This window comes from Chaetodon trifascialis, chromosome 13, assembly GCF_039877785.1.
Source record: "Chaetodon trifascialis isolate fChaTrf1 chromosome 13, fChaTrf1.hap1, whole genome shotgun sequence".
NCBI classification, from domain to species: Eukaryota; Metazoa; Chordata; class Actinopteri; order Chaetodontiformes; family Chaetodontidae; genus Chaetodon; species Chaetodon trifascialis.
Window position 1 is genome coordinate 11,429,578 of NC_092068.1, and position 16,963 is coordinate 11,446,540.

The 16,963-nt window shown below is 41.1% G+C and overlaps 2 protein-coding genes across 7 annotated transcripts in view; both read right to left on the reverse strand.

The window, feature by feature from the left end:
• Positions 1-355: 355 nt before the first annotated feature.
• Positions 356-3,493, reverse strand: LOC139341514 (uncharacterized protein C6orf118-like). The gene is made up of 6 exons (XM_070978069.1): positions 3,254-3,493; positions 1,800-1,859; positions 1,296-1,420; positions 1,139-1,200; positions 667-851; positions 356-508 (listed from the first exon to the last, which is right to left on the reverse strand). The coding sequence occupies exons 1-6, from the start codon at positions 3,491-3,493 to the stop codon at positions 356-358; spliced, it is 825 nt and encodes a 274-aa protein (XP_070834170.1).
• Positions 3,494-6,142: 2,649 nt separating this feature from the next.
• Positions 6,143-16,963, reverse strand: part of pde10a (phosphodiesterase 10A) — a 57,237-nt gene continuing 46,416 nt past the window's right edge. For 4 of the 6 annotated variants that reach the window (XM_070977045.1, XM_070977044.1, XM_070977048.1 and 1 more), the window contains 14 exons: positions 16,856-16,914; positions 16,506-16,557; positions 15,671-15,813; positions 15,167-15,259; positions 14,774-14,960; positions 13,700-13,842; positions 13,407-13,490; positions 13,165-13,315; positions 12,912-13,067; positions 12,361-12,533; positions 12,099-12,210; positions 11,805-11,885; positions 10,527-10,615; positions 6,143-8,626 (listed from right to left, as the gene is read on the reverse strand). In XM_070977045.1, the coding sequence (XP_070833146.1) occupies positions 8,527-8,626; positions 10,527-10,615; positions 11,805-11,885; positions 12,099-12,210; positions 12,361-12,533; positions 12,912-13,067; positions 13,165-13,315; positions 13,407-13,490; positions 13,700-13,842; positions 14,774-14,960; positions 15,167-15,259; positions 15,671-15,813; positions 16,506-16,557; positions 16,856-16,914 (1,623 nt within the window). In that variant the 3' untranslated portion in view covers positions 6,143-8,526. Of the gene's footprint in view, positions 8,627-10,526; positions 10,616-11,804; positions 11,886-12,098; positions 12,534-12,910; positions 13,068-13,164; positions 13,316-13,406; positions 13,491-13,699; positions 13,843-14,773; positions 14,961-15,166; positions 15,260-15,670; positions 15,814-16,505; positions 16,558-16,855; positions 16,915-16,963 lie in introns of those variants that run through there. The other 2 variants (XM_070977046.1, XM_070977050.1) reach the window with 2 other exon arrangements.

The following is a 16,963-nucleotide window of genomic DNA, read 5'->3' on the forward strand; positions in this document are numbered from 1 at the left end:
TATCTGGTGTATATGGTCTCACTTTGACACATCCATCTCAAGAGATGCTCCTTTACTTGCCGATGAAGCTATTCGATCTGTTTGTATATCACAACGTATTTCGTCCCACAACATCCTAGTGGTAAAAACACAGGAAAGCAGCAGTAAGAACGTTATCACGACTCTCCCAGTCAAGCATCACACACACACACACACACACACACACACACACACACACACACACACACACACACACACACACACACAGAGTATATGCTATAATTTAACATGTACCGTTTTATGGCCTTGCTTGCTTTCTCTCTGTTCAACACCATGTTGATGTTCTTTTCCAGATCCTTGAGGGAAAATTACAGAGTTATAAAAAAAAAGCAAGACCCACTATCACATAGCAGGACATGCATTTATAATGCTTCAGAAATGATGATATGGAAGGGTAAAGGTCAAACTCCCTTGCCTTGTTGATGCTTTTCAGACGCTCATTTGAGGCTATCAGTCTCATTATCTCTGTCTGGAAGCAAACAGAACAACATGCTGAGCAAAAACTGCAGCAAAATGCGTGCTTCTGAGAGACAGCAAAGGCAAAACTGATGTCCAATGTGGTGAAAAAGTCAAAGTCTTAGCAGCAGAACATGTGTGCGGATAAGCAGAAAGTTAATATAGCAGCACCTTGAGATCTTTGATGTGCCTCTCGGTGGCTGTGGTTGTGGCCGTGGACACAAGCCTCTCTCTAATCTCTTCCTCCAGCTGTCGGATCTCCCTCCCCGTGTTCGACACCTGAAGCCTCTTGGCTTGGATACTGCTGGTATGCCCAATGGCATTCCCCACGTCTTGCAGCCCTGACAGAGATGTATCTGTCCAAACACAGAGGAGCCTAGTATGAATGCACTCAGGTGAAGAGTGATGTGTACTTGTACATACAGTACACATTTCTGCAGGCATTACTGACTCACAGCTGACTTACTGACGCTACAAAACTCTCTTTATGCCCGTTGTCATGACAAAGTGATTATTTGTTCAGTTTGTCGGCACCAAATATTTCAAAGTTAGCATGTGCTGTTGCCCTGCAGGATAATGTACAGCAAATGCTGAGATGTGGTTCACCAATGATTAAATATAGCACTGTAGTCTTTAGACTTACTCTTCATGATGCTGTCCTCTGGGCTTAGGGTAGCTGGAACATTCTGTAATTCATTTCGGGCTCTGAGGTCAAAAAAAGAACAAACTTGCTTCAACTGCTGACAATGTACAGTATATAAAAATGTAGACTTTCTTCGTGTGACAGATTCTTGCAGTACCGTTTATTCTCCTCTAGAGCTCCTCTGGCCTCCTGCTCCAGCCTGCAAACCTCCTTTTCAGCATCCTCCAGCTCCATTTCCCTTTCTTTGCCGTTGCCAAGTTCTCTGAGTGAAGCATTCAGCAACTGTGATGCAACAACAGAAACATATTAAGACTTATGTTGTTTGACACAAATGCAAAATATGCTTGAGAGAAATTATCATTTTGATTATTGCAAAACTCTCCGAGTCCAGTAAACATATTCTGCTTTGTTAGAAATACATGACATTGTACTCTTTCATTTAAAAAAAGTGACCATGAAAATGAATGACAGGCCCTGTGATAAGAATTACCTTTGACCATTTGAACTGTGACTTAACTCCAGGTGCACTTTTGTTGCATTACACTGATTTTGTATTAAAAAAAAAACAATGGCATACTTGTCCTAATGTTTCTCATCTGAGAAGACACTTTCTGCTGTCTTCGATCCTTACACAGTATGAAAAGACATTCATGTGCTCTACCGTGTCGTGTAGTGATGATTGGGAAGCCATCAGGTGGTTGACATATAAATCATAATCTGTCTGGAAGAAAAAAGAAAACATTATTTCACTCTGTGTATTCTGTTGATATTTTTATTGTATGAAATCAATGTACTTGGAGAGAGCGTATACTAATAATTTACTGCCCACGGGCTTGTGACATGGCTTTATTTTAAGACAAGCTTCAGCTGAAGACATTTACAATGAAGATGACCGCCAGGGTACTACAGGCGGTACTACAGATCTTGTGTATAAGATATCCAGCTATCTTGACAAAGAATACAATTTTCCAAGTTACTGTGATATTTTTAATTTGTCAAAATATATGCTATGTTCATAGCGTATTTGTTTCCTCATCAAGTATAATCAAAATGACTCACTGTTAGTTTTATGCTGTCAAACAACACCAAGATTTCTGCTGCATGACAATGTTAATGTCACTGTTAACACATTACAATAAATTACTTGTTCCAATAAATGAAGGTGAATTTTACCGATAGTGCACAGAAAATGCAAAAAAGATACATGCATGGACGACCTAAGATATTTCTTATGAATGAGCACTAATCCAGCCATTGCCCTCTAATGACCTGCCCCGTGGTGCATCATGACCAGGTTCCAGTGGTTGCTCTACTTCCGCTTCCTACACCAGGGACTCACTCTCTTGGCTCTAATACGTCTGACGGCACATGCTAAAAATGTGCTAGTGGGTAGAGAGGAAATGGAAAAACCTTAATTTCCCTCAGGATGCGTCCAAATACTGGGGAGCCTTCACATACATCATCAAAGACGTCACTGAACACCACAAGGTGGTCTCTGCTGGGCCAACTTTGCGCTGACAGCTTCTTCAGCTCCTGACATGAACACACACACACACACACACACACACACACACACACACACAACGTAAGAAAGTTAAGATGTGCGTGAGTGTCTGCGTGTGTCTTTATTCATGCGCCATTGCAAGGCAAGTGTTGAGAGTGCATTTCAGAATTGCCATCTCATGAAAAATGTATTAGAAAGTCTGAAAATTCAAGAAAAGTGCAATTACAAAACTTGTTGCATGATGTTCTGGTTTGTGTCACCTTTTGTAGTTTCCTCTCATGCATTTCAGCAATGTTTATTCCAGCCCAGAGGTCCGGCTTGGCTATGACTTGGCTGCCAAACTGTTGTTTCGCCTTTTGCTGGCCTTCATTATTCAGGCCTTCCTGGTCGGAGTGGCTCGAGCAAAATTGCTGATTCTCCTCCGGATGAGATGACGGGCTGGACTTTTTCAGGGGTAAGGCTCTCAGCTGGACCGGCAAAGAGTTTGAGTAACTGTAAACTATCTCAGGAAGACTTCTATCTCTTCTGTTTGCATGTGATGAGCAAACAGTCGTGCCAGTGGACAAAGAGGGATATGCTTTCATTTCATTCTTCTTTATGGAGATCAGTGCCTTTGTCCGCTGAGTCTGCTGGACTGTCAGAGGGTTTGGGTTTTCTTCTCGGCACTGAGACATCCCCCAGAAAGCCTGCTTTTTCTCTTTTTGAGGCTGACTCTGGATCAGGCTGCGGGGCCCCAGATGACCTGAGGAGTAGGTCTTGATATCGGCCTTCTGACCAGCTTCAGCAGCCAGCAGCATCCTGTGGATGTCGCTCCCGAAGCAGCTGGCCTTTGGCTTACAGCTGCCGGACATGGCTACGAAGGCACAACACATACTACTGTGAACTTTGTTAAAAGACACACAAGGCGACTGACCTCACTTCAAGTACAGTACATTTCCCGTATGACACAGCAGAACTGCGATTAAATACACCGAACCAAAAATTAGCTGTTATCCGAAGCTCTTCACAACTGAACAGCACGTTCAATAACAGTGAACTCAACAACCTGGTGTGTCTGAAAAAGAAAAATCTGTCCTAAAAATACGACTCTGTGAGAGTGTGGAAAAGTAATGCTGAACTGTTGTCAACTTTTGTAACTCCAGACAGTGGGCACACCAATCTTTCACAGCTAACGCTAATTTCGGTTTCCACGACCGTGAAGCACTTAGCAAAGACCCAACAGTGCAAGTTAGTATTTTTACTTTCATATCACTTTAATATATTACGAATACGTGGTTGACGCATGTGGACAAAGAAGACACACAGAAACTAACCTAAATAATAAGCTCACCTCTTAGCTAACTGTACTTTGAAGCGGAATCGCAACAAGTGACAAAGTTTCACAACAGCTCCTACTGTCTGCTCCTGAGTCGGTCACCATGGAGACTGAAGCGCGTATTGCTTGCGTCGCGTTCAGGGTCTTGGTAATAATCGGACCGGTTCTCCATGAGGCGCGGCCATATCTCATTTGTACATTCTGATGCAAATGACTGACGTTAAAGTGTACAGAGCAGACAGTACTCGACCATAAACACTTATTTATGGCGACATTACGGTAGGTTCATGTTTGTGGAAAGACAAGCACTAAAAATCTATGTCACAGCTGTGGCCTATTCATAAAATAATCTGCATGGACATGACTTCGGTCCTTGTAATTGACTACAAAGGTGAGATCATTTAATAAAGCAGAGACTGACTCATAAGATAGTCATTCAGTTTCCGTTTTCTGTCCCGTGGATTTTTTCTCCTTCCAAACTGTCAGTAAACATAAACCAAAACCACAAACATTAAAAAGAGAAATGAGTTTGCATTACTTATCAGGGCAGAGAATACGTGTGGGTGACGAGTTCAGACATCTGACCTTGTGCAAAGTGAACATCAGTGTTGGATTCATTGCAAAATATGAGCGGATTGGAATATTTGCAGGCCATGAGCAAAAGATAGCAACAGCTTTCCTGAAGTCCAAATCCCAGTTCATTCAAGCCTAACCTTCCCATGACCCCATTCCACTCTATTTTGCTCCCCTAGCCATTACCTTGAGTGGAGGATTATGCATTTACAGTAAGGATGTGGTCTGACAAAAAAAAAGAAAAAAGAAAAAAAGAATGAAGCTAATCCCAAATACTGTGAGACTGAAACGCTACATCACTTACAAGGTTTCATCTTAATTATCTATGTCATTACATTATTTTTTTTTTTATTGAAAAACTGGTCTGCATGTCGGCTGACTCATCACTGTTGCTGCTGATCATGATGAATTTAGTAATGAGCCAGAGACAGTGTCTGACCTTGCTGAAAAGTGGCTGCAAATACCAGAACTGTGCTTTATAAATTCTTAACTGTGGAAAATAATTAGCTCCAACAAATTCTTTCTATTTCCTCAGGTTTTCTTATTTTGTGACACTTCAATGTTTCCTGTAGGCTTCACACAAATCCTTTAATTACCCGACAAATTGTGTAAACCAGTTATTGGGGAAATCTGGTTACTGCAAAACTCCCGTAAATACTTTAATTAAACTATCATCTTAATCTGGTTATTCAGTATAATTGGGTTATCGTGTGCAAGTAAACACACAGCAGTGAGTGTAGCCTACAGAGTGAAAGAGAGAGAGGAGGAGAAGGCGAGTGAAAGTCGGCCTCCGGGCTCGAGTGGCCAGAATAGGAAAGCACCCAGATGGCAAAGCTGAGCATGAGGGAAGAGACAGTGTAACATGTTATGCTTCATTGAAACAAGTAGGACCATACAATAGAGTTTGCATTAATTTGCATCCTTGTGTCCTTCATTAATGTTTGTGGCAACGACGTTAAATAAAATAATGCAGCGGAGGATGGATGAATATCCCCGAAGTTTGCTTATAATAAGTTTGATAATGCACTGCTGCTGATGACAGTGAACAGGAAATACTAAGGTTCATTTCCAGATTTATGCATTACATAACAAATTAGATAATATCTCTTTAGAGGGTGAGTGATGATGATTATACAACAGAGAAGCCATAGAGCCAAAAGAGATTGATAAATGCCAATTTCCATTGGAAAAGCATTTAAAAAATGAATAAATACAAAAACAGTCACCTTGGTGGCTTGAATGCCATTGGACAAAAAAAGAAAAAAAAAAAAAAACTCCATAAAGCATCAAAGAGCTGCTATTTTAGAATTGCCTATAATTTATAACATCATATAAAATACATAATGGGGGTTAAAACACTTGTTTTCACTGATGATATTCTATATTCTACATCCTACATGTACACTGCTAAACATTTTCCAGTAGACTCCAGTCCCCTCAGTTTGTTCAACATAAATTAATTATTATGATTTTTATATCCTGACTTAAAAAAAAATGCATTAAGAATTGACTGTGATATATCTTTGGGATAATTAGACAAATGAACTGAATTAAGTGCAATAGCTGAAAAAAAAAAAGAAGACATGAAATAAAGGCTGATCAGACACAGAGGTGTATTTTTCAGGTATTTAATAAAAGTCATTTGGGCTACTGCTCTTACATTTACAGTTGAGACATTCCGCAATTATTCTGGATAACAGTAACATGTCTAGACCGTTTTGTTTATCTTAATGTTTACTTTGTACAAAACAAAAAGGCCAACATTATTTTTCTTTGTATAAAAAATATAAGTTAATTTAAATTTAACTCTAATTAAGAAAATAACAATAGTAATAATAGCAATAATAATAATCATCAATAATAATGATGATAGAGATCAAAAGCTAAACATAGTGCAGACAATGGGATATAACTGGTGCTGAAAAGTAGAAGGGACAGTGCAGTGTTATGGACTTAACCATGTTCTCAGGTGGGGTTGGAGGGGGGGAAGAGACAGTCAAAGCTTTCTCTCTCTCTCTATCTATCTCTCATACGCATACACACATGCACGCACACACACACACACACACACACACACACACACACACCCACCCACAGTGTACACACCCAGTCAGAAAGTGCACGACTGCCATTCAGTTTAGCACCATCAGAGCATACATCTCAGTCCGTACAAACTAATTCCTAGATTGTACACAGTATACACCTATTTCCGTATATGCAAAATTATATATAAACTTCAGGTTAGGTGCATGATAATTGTTGCTCTTGGTTGAAGCTTACTGGAAGCAATTCTGAAAAGTAAGACAGAGCACATCATGGAAAACTGCCACCACCGAGGATCTGCAATCAACAAAACATTCATCAAAATGTACATTCACACCATTGGGGGCCACAGTACCAGTCGTAAAAACAAATTATTTGAGCGGTAATTTCAGTCTTGGAGGGACAACGTCCACTGGAATGACAGTTTCAGACAAAACTATTGTCTTTTGGAAGATCTCGGAAACTCATTTGGAAGAGTCCAAATGTACCCCCGTGCATGATGTTGGAGAGCCAGCGTAAAGGAGGAGGATCTATTTCCTCCCACAGGTTTAGGATGTGAGGGGAACTTGTGTTACACACCTGCAAAAAGTCAGCCAACATTCTTGAGTTGCAATCCCAGAGATAGACACGATGCACTTTAGCTTAACAGGTTTGACGTTGTGGGAAAATATGAAGCCGACTGCTCTTGAGACTTCTGTTGAGCTGCTGTTCCTGACATCACCAGCAAAATGAGTTCAGTGTCATCACTACGGATTTGAACGCGCCCATCTCTCTCAAAGAGATAGGCCAAGACTTATTCCACACTTCACTCTTTCATTTATACCTCAATAATTCACCATGTGGCATAAATGATGGTGCTGCTTGGATGTTACATAAAGTAGTCAACCTGTAAAGTTTGTTGTGTCACTGCAAACAAGTCTTTATACTCTCTAAAATCCGCTGGGACCTCATTTTACTTGTGTTTTAATCATGAGAGTAGAAATGATTACTGATTAATGAGGAACCAGATTGTGGTGTAAAATAATTCATGATGTGATAGTGACGTGAAAATCGTTATGAGAGTGGAAATTCAACTCGTTACTGTTTCTGCTGGCCTGGGATCAGATCCTGTTAATCAGAAGGGAGTCTCTGTACTATGCAGCAGGTTCCTAAATGCCGGGGGCCAGGACAGTGCTGTGGGGTCCACTTCAGGGAGAAAAGCTATGACTCTCTCGTGACTGTGTTCACAAGTGTCGACATTATCTAACTCCTCTCGCCACAGTTCATCCATATTTTGTAGAAAATATGCTGCGAGGGATCTCCACCTAAAATAGGCTGTATGTCTTTATTCAAGTACTGCAAAGGATTTTTGCTCAAAAAGTAATAAAAAAAAACATTCTGACATCCACCTTGTCAGTAAGGTGGCATTACACCATACGTCTGCTCTACACATTCCTTCTGTCTCTGGGAATACCTTGCTGAAGTAGTGCACATACGATAAACCTACCACAGAAGGCAAACAGTACCATTAAAAAAAAAAAGCCTGAACCGACAACAAGATTTCACATATTGTAGCCTGTGAAAGGTTCAGAGTAAGGCCTCTGCAAATACAAGACCATAAAAGAATCAGCTCAAATATAAAAGAAATCATAAAATAACATAAAACAGCTAAAATAAAACAACCAAAATGGCGCAAGTCCATTCTACCAAATGAATTCCCAAGCTGAGTGGATGTAGGGTGATGGGTTTAAGTCCCTCCCCATCAGCTGTCTGTCAGTCTCTGGGATCGGTGAAACCGTCAGTGTTGACACCTCCGTCACCCAATGAGGTAACTGTGTGTTTTCAAAGTCAAGTTGCCTTTAGCTGATCCGTCTCCTGCTGACACAGGATGTGGGTTCTTCCCCCTACAGAGTACCAGGTCTGCGGCAGGATTCTGGTTGTATTCCTTTGGTGAGCCAGCAACCCCTTTGGTAGTCAGTTGTCCACCTTGACAGGGCCCGAATCACAAGGCCGGCTGGGCATGATGTCCTCCACCTCTCCCCGAGATATCTTCTCCCACTGGCCCAGGTTCTCCCTGCAAACACAGCGCACCTCCATCACCTTCAGATTCTGCATGTTGTGGGTTACAATCAGGGCAGTGCTACTAACTGAGACACTTCATTTATTACTAAAAAGACATGGCTTTAAATCTGAAAGAGGAGCATAAGATCGTGTCAGCATGAACAAAATTAGTTACAAGTTATTAAATGTGAATGAAACAGATTTTTTTTAAATGCTAATTATATTAGGCTAATAATAGCCTTTTGGTTTGATTCAGCTATTATCAGATATATATTTGTTACTTATCCACTGCTGTTTTACATCTCTTGTTTGAATGAACATTAAATGTACATCTGCAGCTTGATGGGGCTGGCTAGTTAGCGCACAACATTATACCACTTTGCTGCCACAAGGGTGTGCATCTGGTGTTAAAACGGCATGGATATGATATTGTTGGACACAGCGACACTTTAAAATACATGACTGAAAATGTGCAAATGTAGCAATGATGTAAACCCGGAAATACCAGCATGATCATGGTCCTGAAGAAACCCATAGCAAATGTCAACAAATTGACTATCAGTCAACTACGTAAAAGCTGCCTTAAATCAAACAAAACTTTACTAAACTGCTAAATACAATTGATTTACACTGGCGATTTATTCAAGACACAAACGTAACCACGTCACCACAGCCAGGCAGCAGCAGTGTAATACATTAGTCATCTGCAGTTGCGGTCGCATCAGTTCTTGTTGTCATGAAGGTAACCTCTCCCCTCTGTGCTATAATCAAGCCTGACACACGAGTGCTGAAAGTGCTGCCCTTTGCTGCCATTCCATTCAATTAGCCTGCCTGATGCAGTTTACACGTCTGTGGCAGATCCCACAACAAGCAGCCGGGCTCCGCGGGGTCTAGGCCTGCTGCCCACCCAGAGCCCAGTGCTGACGTACAGCCGGGGCTTAAATATTACACTGCTCACTTTCTTTGCATTCCCTGCAGATCAAGGTCACAGCATTTTAAAAACCAGCTGATTAACCCGGAAGGGCAGGCAAATGAGCAATATGATGCTGTTAGCCAGGAGAAAATACACATATAAATACATTCTTATACTCTCAGCGAATGCAACGCACAGTGTCACCCCACACACATATGGATGAGTTAGGAAGAGCAACAGTTTCCTATTAGAACATTGTATTCTATCCTGAAATGTGTCTGAATGTTTTCAGAGAACAAGTTTGTTTAATCCAATATCTGTACAGCACAAGGTTATTAGAGTTCATTAAATCTCAACCAAAAAATAAAAATAGGTGTGAAAAAACATTTTAGTTAACTGAAAAAACTCAAAAAAGGGAAAACTAACTGATGTATATTTTCAAAATGAAATGAAATAAATTATACAGCAGATTTTTAGTTTCAGTCTCATCAATTGGTCAAATTTATCAATACAACAAACACGAGGACGCACTGCTGCACAAGATTATTAAGACTGGGATGTCTACATGACTGTGAGTCAACTGCCTTCACAAAGTGCTGTGTTTGTATTGGGATACTGAACTTCTTATACCCTCCATATCATAATAAAACAACATAAAAGTAATAGTGGAACTAATAAAAACTACACTAAAACTAAACATTTTAAATAACAAAACCCACTCTGGAATCTAAACTGAATTGAAAACAAAAATTAAAAAGGAAATAATAATAAAAAATAAAAATAAGTCATATCATATCATGTGAAATCAGCATGTGTGAGGGAACTCACGCTTTATGTTTTGAAACATTTCAAAAACATGAAGTGTAAAGTATATTTTTTTTAGGTTTTTTTATTCCTAAACATATCTCTTCGACATCTCTGTCACCTCCAAGTCTTGCTTGGCTTTTTGTCAAAGCACAAAATGAAAGATGAGCCCTCCCCAGCAGCTCCGGATACTCACTTGCAGGCTTTTAGAAGAGGATTGGATGGAGGGAAGAGCTCCGCTAGTGTTGTGTAACATGGAATTGCAACAGCATTGTAGAATCCCACCTTAAAGAAAGACATAAAAAACAGACATAGGCAGAAGGAGCAAGTTTATATGCAGTTTGTGTTAACATTATGAAACAATTTAAGAATCAGATCAGAAATGCAACACATCATTTTCAGTGCTGTCCATGATGTGTTGGTGATTAGCTTATTTGTGACTGTCAAGAACCGTGTTTAGGGGCTATTAGGCCATGAGGAACTGTGGCCCTACGACTGCATGATGTGTGGCAGTGTTCTTAAATACAGCAAATGCTGATAAAAAACGCAAGTTTTTATTTAAAACCTAAAATTCTGAAATTCCCACAAAAGAAGATTTTGTTTTAAAAGGTACAAAAAACCCTTAAAGATCAAGTGTTTCAAATGGCAGTTTAGTTATTAGCAGGACAGCGTTCCTGGAAACTTAGAAACTGCATGTCACTGTAAAATTCATACTGTACATTAACTGATTTACAGTTAACGGCCCTGCACACCCACCCACTGTTTTTCAGTTAGATTAGAGCTGCGGCCGTTGAAGGTGGAGCTCTGCTGGAAATGACATGATGACATCAAATAAACTGTCACGCTGCAAACAGGTGCTACAAAACTAACAAGAGAGTGAAGCAGCTGTCAATCAACAGTGTGTGCACGCCCACGCAGACTTGAGAAGAAGTCTCATCAGGCAACCTGTGTGGGTGGACTGCGTATGTCAGTGTGTGTGTGTGTGTGTGTGTGTGTGTAGCTTTTTTGCTGTTTTACCTTGCTAGTTTGAAAATGTAAATTATAACTTCATTATTATATTGTAACACTATTATGTTGTTATTCTAACAATACCCTTGTCAGGCTATTGTTTAAAATTACTGTAATTACTATGGCAGCTAAAGTTTATTAAACTACATATACCCATAGCATCCTGTAGGGGCCGCTTACACTGTGTGATGTTTTTATAAGAATGGTAAAAATTAAGCTATGCTAAAATGCATAATATTTTATTAGTGACTGACTCATTATTTATACTATAAGTCAACTATTAATTCTCCTTAAGCAGGATATTCTCGTTCTCTTTCCACCCTGGTATCTGTAGTTTCTTTTCCTTATTTTCTTCTTCTCAAACTTTTTAAAGGACCACTAGTTTCCCTTTAGTCGTGATTCTACACCGTCAGAATGTGAGGCAATGTAAGCACAGTTAGAGGCTCAGTGAAAGCGCTGTTCATACTTGGCCTTGAGGAACCTCAGCCTTCTTGTCTCGGTCCATCATAGGAATCGGCTGCATCCCAATCTTCTTCATCTCATCTCCCTGTGGAGGAACAAAATGAAAAGAGAAGTTTCCTCTAATGTTTGCGTTACGTGCCAAAACGTCTGACTGCTTGATGGCACTATTTTACACCTCACAAACTGGAAATGCTGCTGTGTAGCAGCATTTCCAAGTGCTAACAGAGCTCTGATTGTTGTACTGGAGGCACAATTATGATACTAAAACTGTTTCAGCTGCAGCAGTATCCCACTGTACCTCAGCCCAGAACTCAGCATAGATGTCGTTGGCTGTGAGTCGTGTGATTTGCCATTTCTTGGTAACAGAACACAGGTCACATGCTGTCATCATCAGACCAATCACACGGTCCCTGGAGGGGAGCAAAGGCTTGTTATAGCTGTGTGGAGAAACTCAATGTGCCATTTATGTGTGCCAGGCCTATGTTTCTCTGTGTGACGCTACAAGACCCGGTATGATCCTGACCTGACCTGTTCACCGGTGCGAGTCGTCGTGACCTGACCTGTGTGATTGGTTGTTCAAGTCCAGCGCATGCAAGGTCAGCAGCTCCGTCAGCTGCTGGTGGTTGTTGAAGTACAGGGCGAGGTCCGTCGCGATGATGGCCTTCCGGATGATCTCCAACACCTGCTCGTACTCGCTGGAATTCAGGTTGGAGAAAATATTGTGCCCTTCCAGCTATGAGAAACAAAGAGATCAATAAAAAAGCAAAAGCTCCACTTATGAGGCGTTCGGCTCAGCTAGACTACAACAGGTTGCAATCTTACGTTCATGTCAGGGTTTCACGCCCTGTCAGCAGATCCTGGACGTTACACAAGAGGGTGAGTGAAATGCTACTTATTTTACACAGAAGAAGGAGGAAGGAGATTTTAAAGCTATGTGTTTTTGCAAAAACTGAGGGCATCATATTGCTCCATCTGTGGCCATCTGTCTTAACTGTGAGGCTTCAAATTGTGACCTGCTTTCTTCTTTGCTGATGAAGTGACGTCACTTAAAGGACAACAAATAAGGAAAGAAATGTAATGTTACAGTAAGTTCTGCATTGTGGAGCTCTACCTGCAGGATGGAGACGGTCTGTGAGAAGTGGTGCTGCTCCATGGTGGAGGTGGAATACAGAGCGGCCAGCGGATGGTCAAATTTCTGCAGGTACGTGTTGCTGTACCCCCGATGATCCAGATCATGGCACAGGCAGGCTATTAAAAGACCTTTCTTCTGTAAACCAGAGTGGGAAAACAGGGAAAAAAAATCACAAAGAATTTCACTTATTTTTGTCTATTATCAGTAAATCTGGTCCCAACAAGGAGCAAACCTCTAGCTCCGTGAACATCCCAGAGGTTTTCTGCAGGATGGCGTACATACAGTGTGCCACCGTCACTGCGTGCTTCCAGTTGTGGTAGGGCACACGCCGGTAGTTCTTCCGTACAGACATGGTGAAGCGGCACAGCTTCTCCAGCTCAAAGCTACGCGTGAAAAGAAAGGACGGTTAACAATGAATCCCAATCTTTGATGAGGAACTGACACTGACATCGCCACAGCCCAGCGACACCTCACCTGGTCTTTCCACAGGAGTTATGAACCATGTAGATAAAGACAGCAGGCCAGATCTCCTCAAAGGGATTAATGTCAAAGTGGAACCTGGAGGAGGGGTGGGGGTGGGGGTGGGAGGAGAGTCTTAAATTAGCATGTACAGCACACAGAGGGACAGAAGAAGGGACGCGGCCAGGTCTGGACTCTGTCATCGTCCCTTTCACAGACACGTGGCTGCACTCCAACTACACTCAGGGTCGCAGCAGAGATAGCGACAGAACACACTGCTCTGAGTCTGCACCTGAAAGGGCACTCACGTTTCGATCTCTTTATAAATGGGTGCAGGGAGGTTGAGCTGGGTAAGGGTCTTCCATTCTTCTGACGTACAGATGCTGTGATAAGACAGTTTTTCCATTGTCACTCTGTAAATGCATTCAGAGTGCCGGATCCTGTGGTACATCTGCAGAGATGGACGGGGAATATTAGTCTTTAGGCTTAGCGCTTTAAAAACCATCTTATGTTGAATTCTTTAAGTATCACTGTTGGAGTTTCCAAAAGGGTCAGACAAAGTTATCTGCAACAGATATTATTTTATCTCCAAAAAATGTCTCCACATCTGGTTTTTATCCCTGTCCCCATCCCAGACAGGCTGGAATAAAACAGTCAGGTACATGTGCCAAGCCTCACACCTTCCACCATAAATCACCATAAATCAGGAGCCGGGCCTAAGTGAGTTTCCTAGAGACACGAGGCATAAATTACAGCTAAACATAAATCCTGTCAGGGGACGGATGCAGACTGCTTGTCTTAAAATATTAACATGCCTCATCAATTTTAAAACCAACTTTGTGACGCTGCTCTTGCGTAAGTTTGTCGCACGAGATGATGGTGAGTCAGGCCCCACAGAGAGGAGAGGCTCTGACAGACAGACCACACAGCGCAAGCTTCCACAGTTAGCATGATTCATAAAACGGCTGCGTGTTCCATGTAAGGAATTATCGCCACTGCCAGAAAGTAAGCTTTAATTCATATTTTAGAGCAATGCACAAGTTGTTGGCACTATCTTCGTCAACCTCGGAGGAAAAAAGAAATTACTACTTTGACAAACAGGGAAGCCCTCAGCCTAGTAACAGCTGAAACAAGCCTTCCAGCTATAAGGGTGAATTTAGGACGAGGGCGAAGCCACTACGTCAAAGGTGCAGTTATCTGAAAATAAGCCAATCAGGATCCAGCATTCATGGCCATGAGGTGTTATATAATCTTCACGTCATCTACATACACTGCAAAAGATAAAGAGCAGGCTTGTGCAGACAGATAATGGATGATGTTTTTGCTGTTGAAGAAGATCAATTAGTTGTTTCAGGATTTTAAGAATAATTCAGTTCACTCACGTTTGCACAGTGTAAGGCCAGAGCACAAAAGACAGCAAACATCTTAAAGTTGTTCTCATCTGTTTTAGTGAAGGCACTTCCGCTTAGCTTGTTCACCATCTGCACCACACCTATAACGGTCCCCCTGCTCACGATGGGCATGCACAGGATGTTCCGCGTGGTGTAGCCGGTTTTGAGGTCCACTTCTCTGTTGAGGAAGACATCCAAAAATATGAGACCAGATCAGTCTGACATCCATCACAGGCTCATTAAAGTTTAGAATGTGCAGTACGCAAAAGAAGCGCAGCAGAATAAAAAAGTCAACTTCAAGAAAGTTAACCTGTTCGTTGATAATCACATATGATGGAAAAGAGCAGTAAAAATGGCTTATTGCAGCGTCTGCTGGAGTTTTACCGGTTGAACCGTGGGTCTGCATAGGCATCTGGGATATTTAAGACTTCCCCTGTCCGAGCCACCTGGCCAGCTATTCCCTTGTCTATAGAAAACCTTCAGGGAGAGAAGAGAGGACAGGAGTTGGGTTTGTGCTGGGTGAAAAATCTATTTTAAATCAATAATGTGAAAACTTGATTTAAAAAAATGCTATTTACAGCACAAATAGTGTGGAGATGGACCATTTTTACACAGAGAGAAAAATGACAATGTTCTGAATCAGCAGGTCATTTGAATTTTTCCATCTTTGTATTGATTTTCAATTATTCAGAGCATTTTTTGTTTGCTGTCTTTGTCACAAGATGACCATCTCTGCTGCACACTACAGTAAATAATGTAAATAAACTAGTATTTGACTGAAACATGTGAGACTCAATCAAGATGTAAGTCAATGAAGAGCACAGACACTGAAAATGAAAAGAGCATACCATTATGCACACATCAGAGAAAAATATAAAACGTACACACCTAATTTCTTTGGTTTTCCTAAAGACAGGTTTGCCTTCCTTCTCTTCCCCAATATCGAACAGGTCAGAGTACAGTTCTTTGTTGTTGTGATCTACCTGGAAGAGTGCGCACCTGTCCGCATTCACCAGGTTTTTTGCATATATCTGCAAAACAACACCAGGGACAGAACCTTATCAGCAACACTAATGTTTGAAAGACTTGAAAAAGCACTGAAATTAAATCTAGCACCAGCAGCTTCATTACATCAGATACATCACTGAAGTTTAAGTTGTTTCATTTGCATGGAACAGTTAAATGTGGAGTATTACACACACACACACACACACACACACACACACACACACACACACACACACACACACACACAGTATAACTACAGGTCGTTCTAGTTATTCAGTGTTTGAACCAGATGACTTGAATGACCTGAGATGACACCACAGTCACAAGGCAACATATGTACACATAAACAGAGAGGCCAGTTTTAGGAAAAGAAACAGAAAAATCATGTTTTACACTCATCTAGATCACATTTGTTTCAGATTTGCAAAGTAGAACAAATATTGCAAGCCAAATCTGAACATGTGTTTCTTATGTCTGTGTCTCTGTCATACTGATAATGAATAATTATCATAAGAGGTAGTCCTTCTATTGTTATTACATATTATTAATGCCTACAAGCATGTATTGTCAGGAAACACGAGCAGGCCTGTGTGTGCCTGTATTACAGCAGCAGCATTGCTACTCCTTTTAACACACATAACCTAACACACACTCCCAGGATGTGTAGCCTTGAAGACAATGTGAATGAACACATACTTGCAGAAATCACACTCACCATAATATGTTCAAGTAGAGAATCTATTGCCACAATGTTATCAAAGTATGTTCTGTGCGAAAAGAAGAAATGGCGCATTGAGATGTTTGACAAATGGGAAGCTCTGATGACGTTCACATTCAAGACATGAAGGCTACGTTGCCTAAAAATGCAGTCATTTCCCCTATTTTGTGAGCAAAAAAGTTGTATTTACAGTAACATTCGACCTGACACGAGAAAAGATGAGACACTAACTCACTTCAGAGTTACACTTAGACTAAAATAAGAATAAGAACATGGTGTAAATACACTTTTAACCTGATTTCATCAGCATTAATTTGGTGTTAGGAAAACTCAACAGCAGCTCTTACTTTGACACATCTAGTAGGAAGTCATTGAGCTCAGTCTGTTTGGCGAGGCCTCTGCACACCTAGAAACGAAGAAAAATCGGTAACAATGCGGCACTCACATGTGTTACA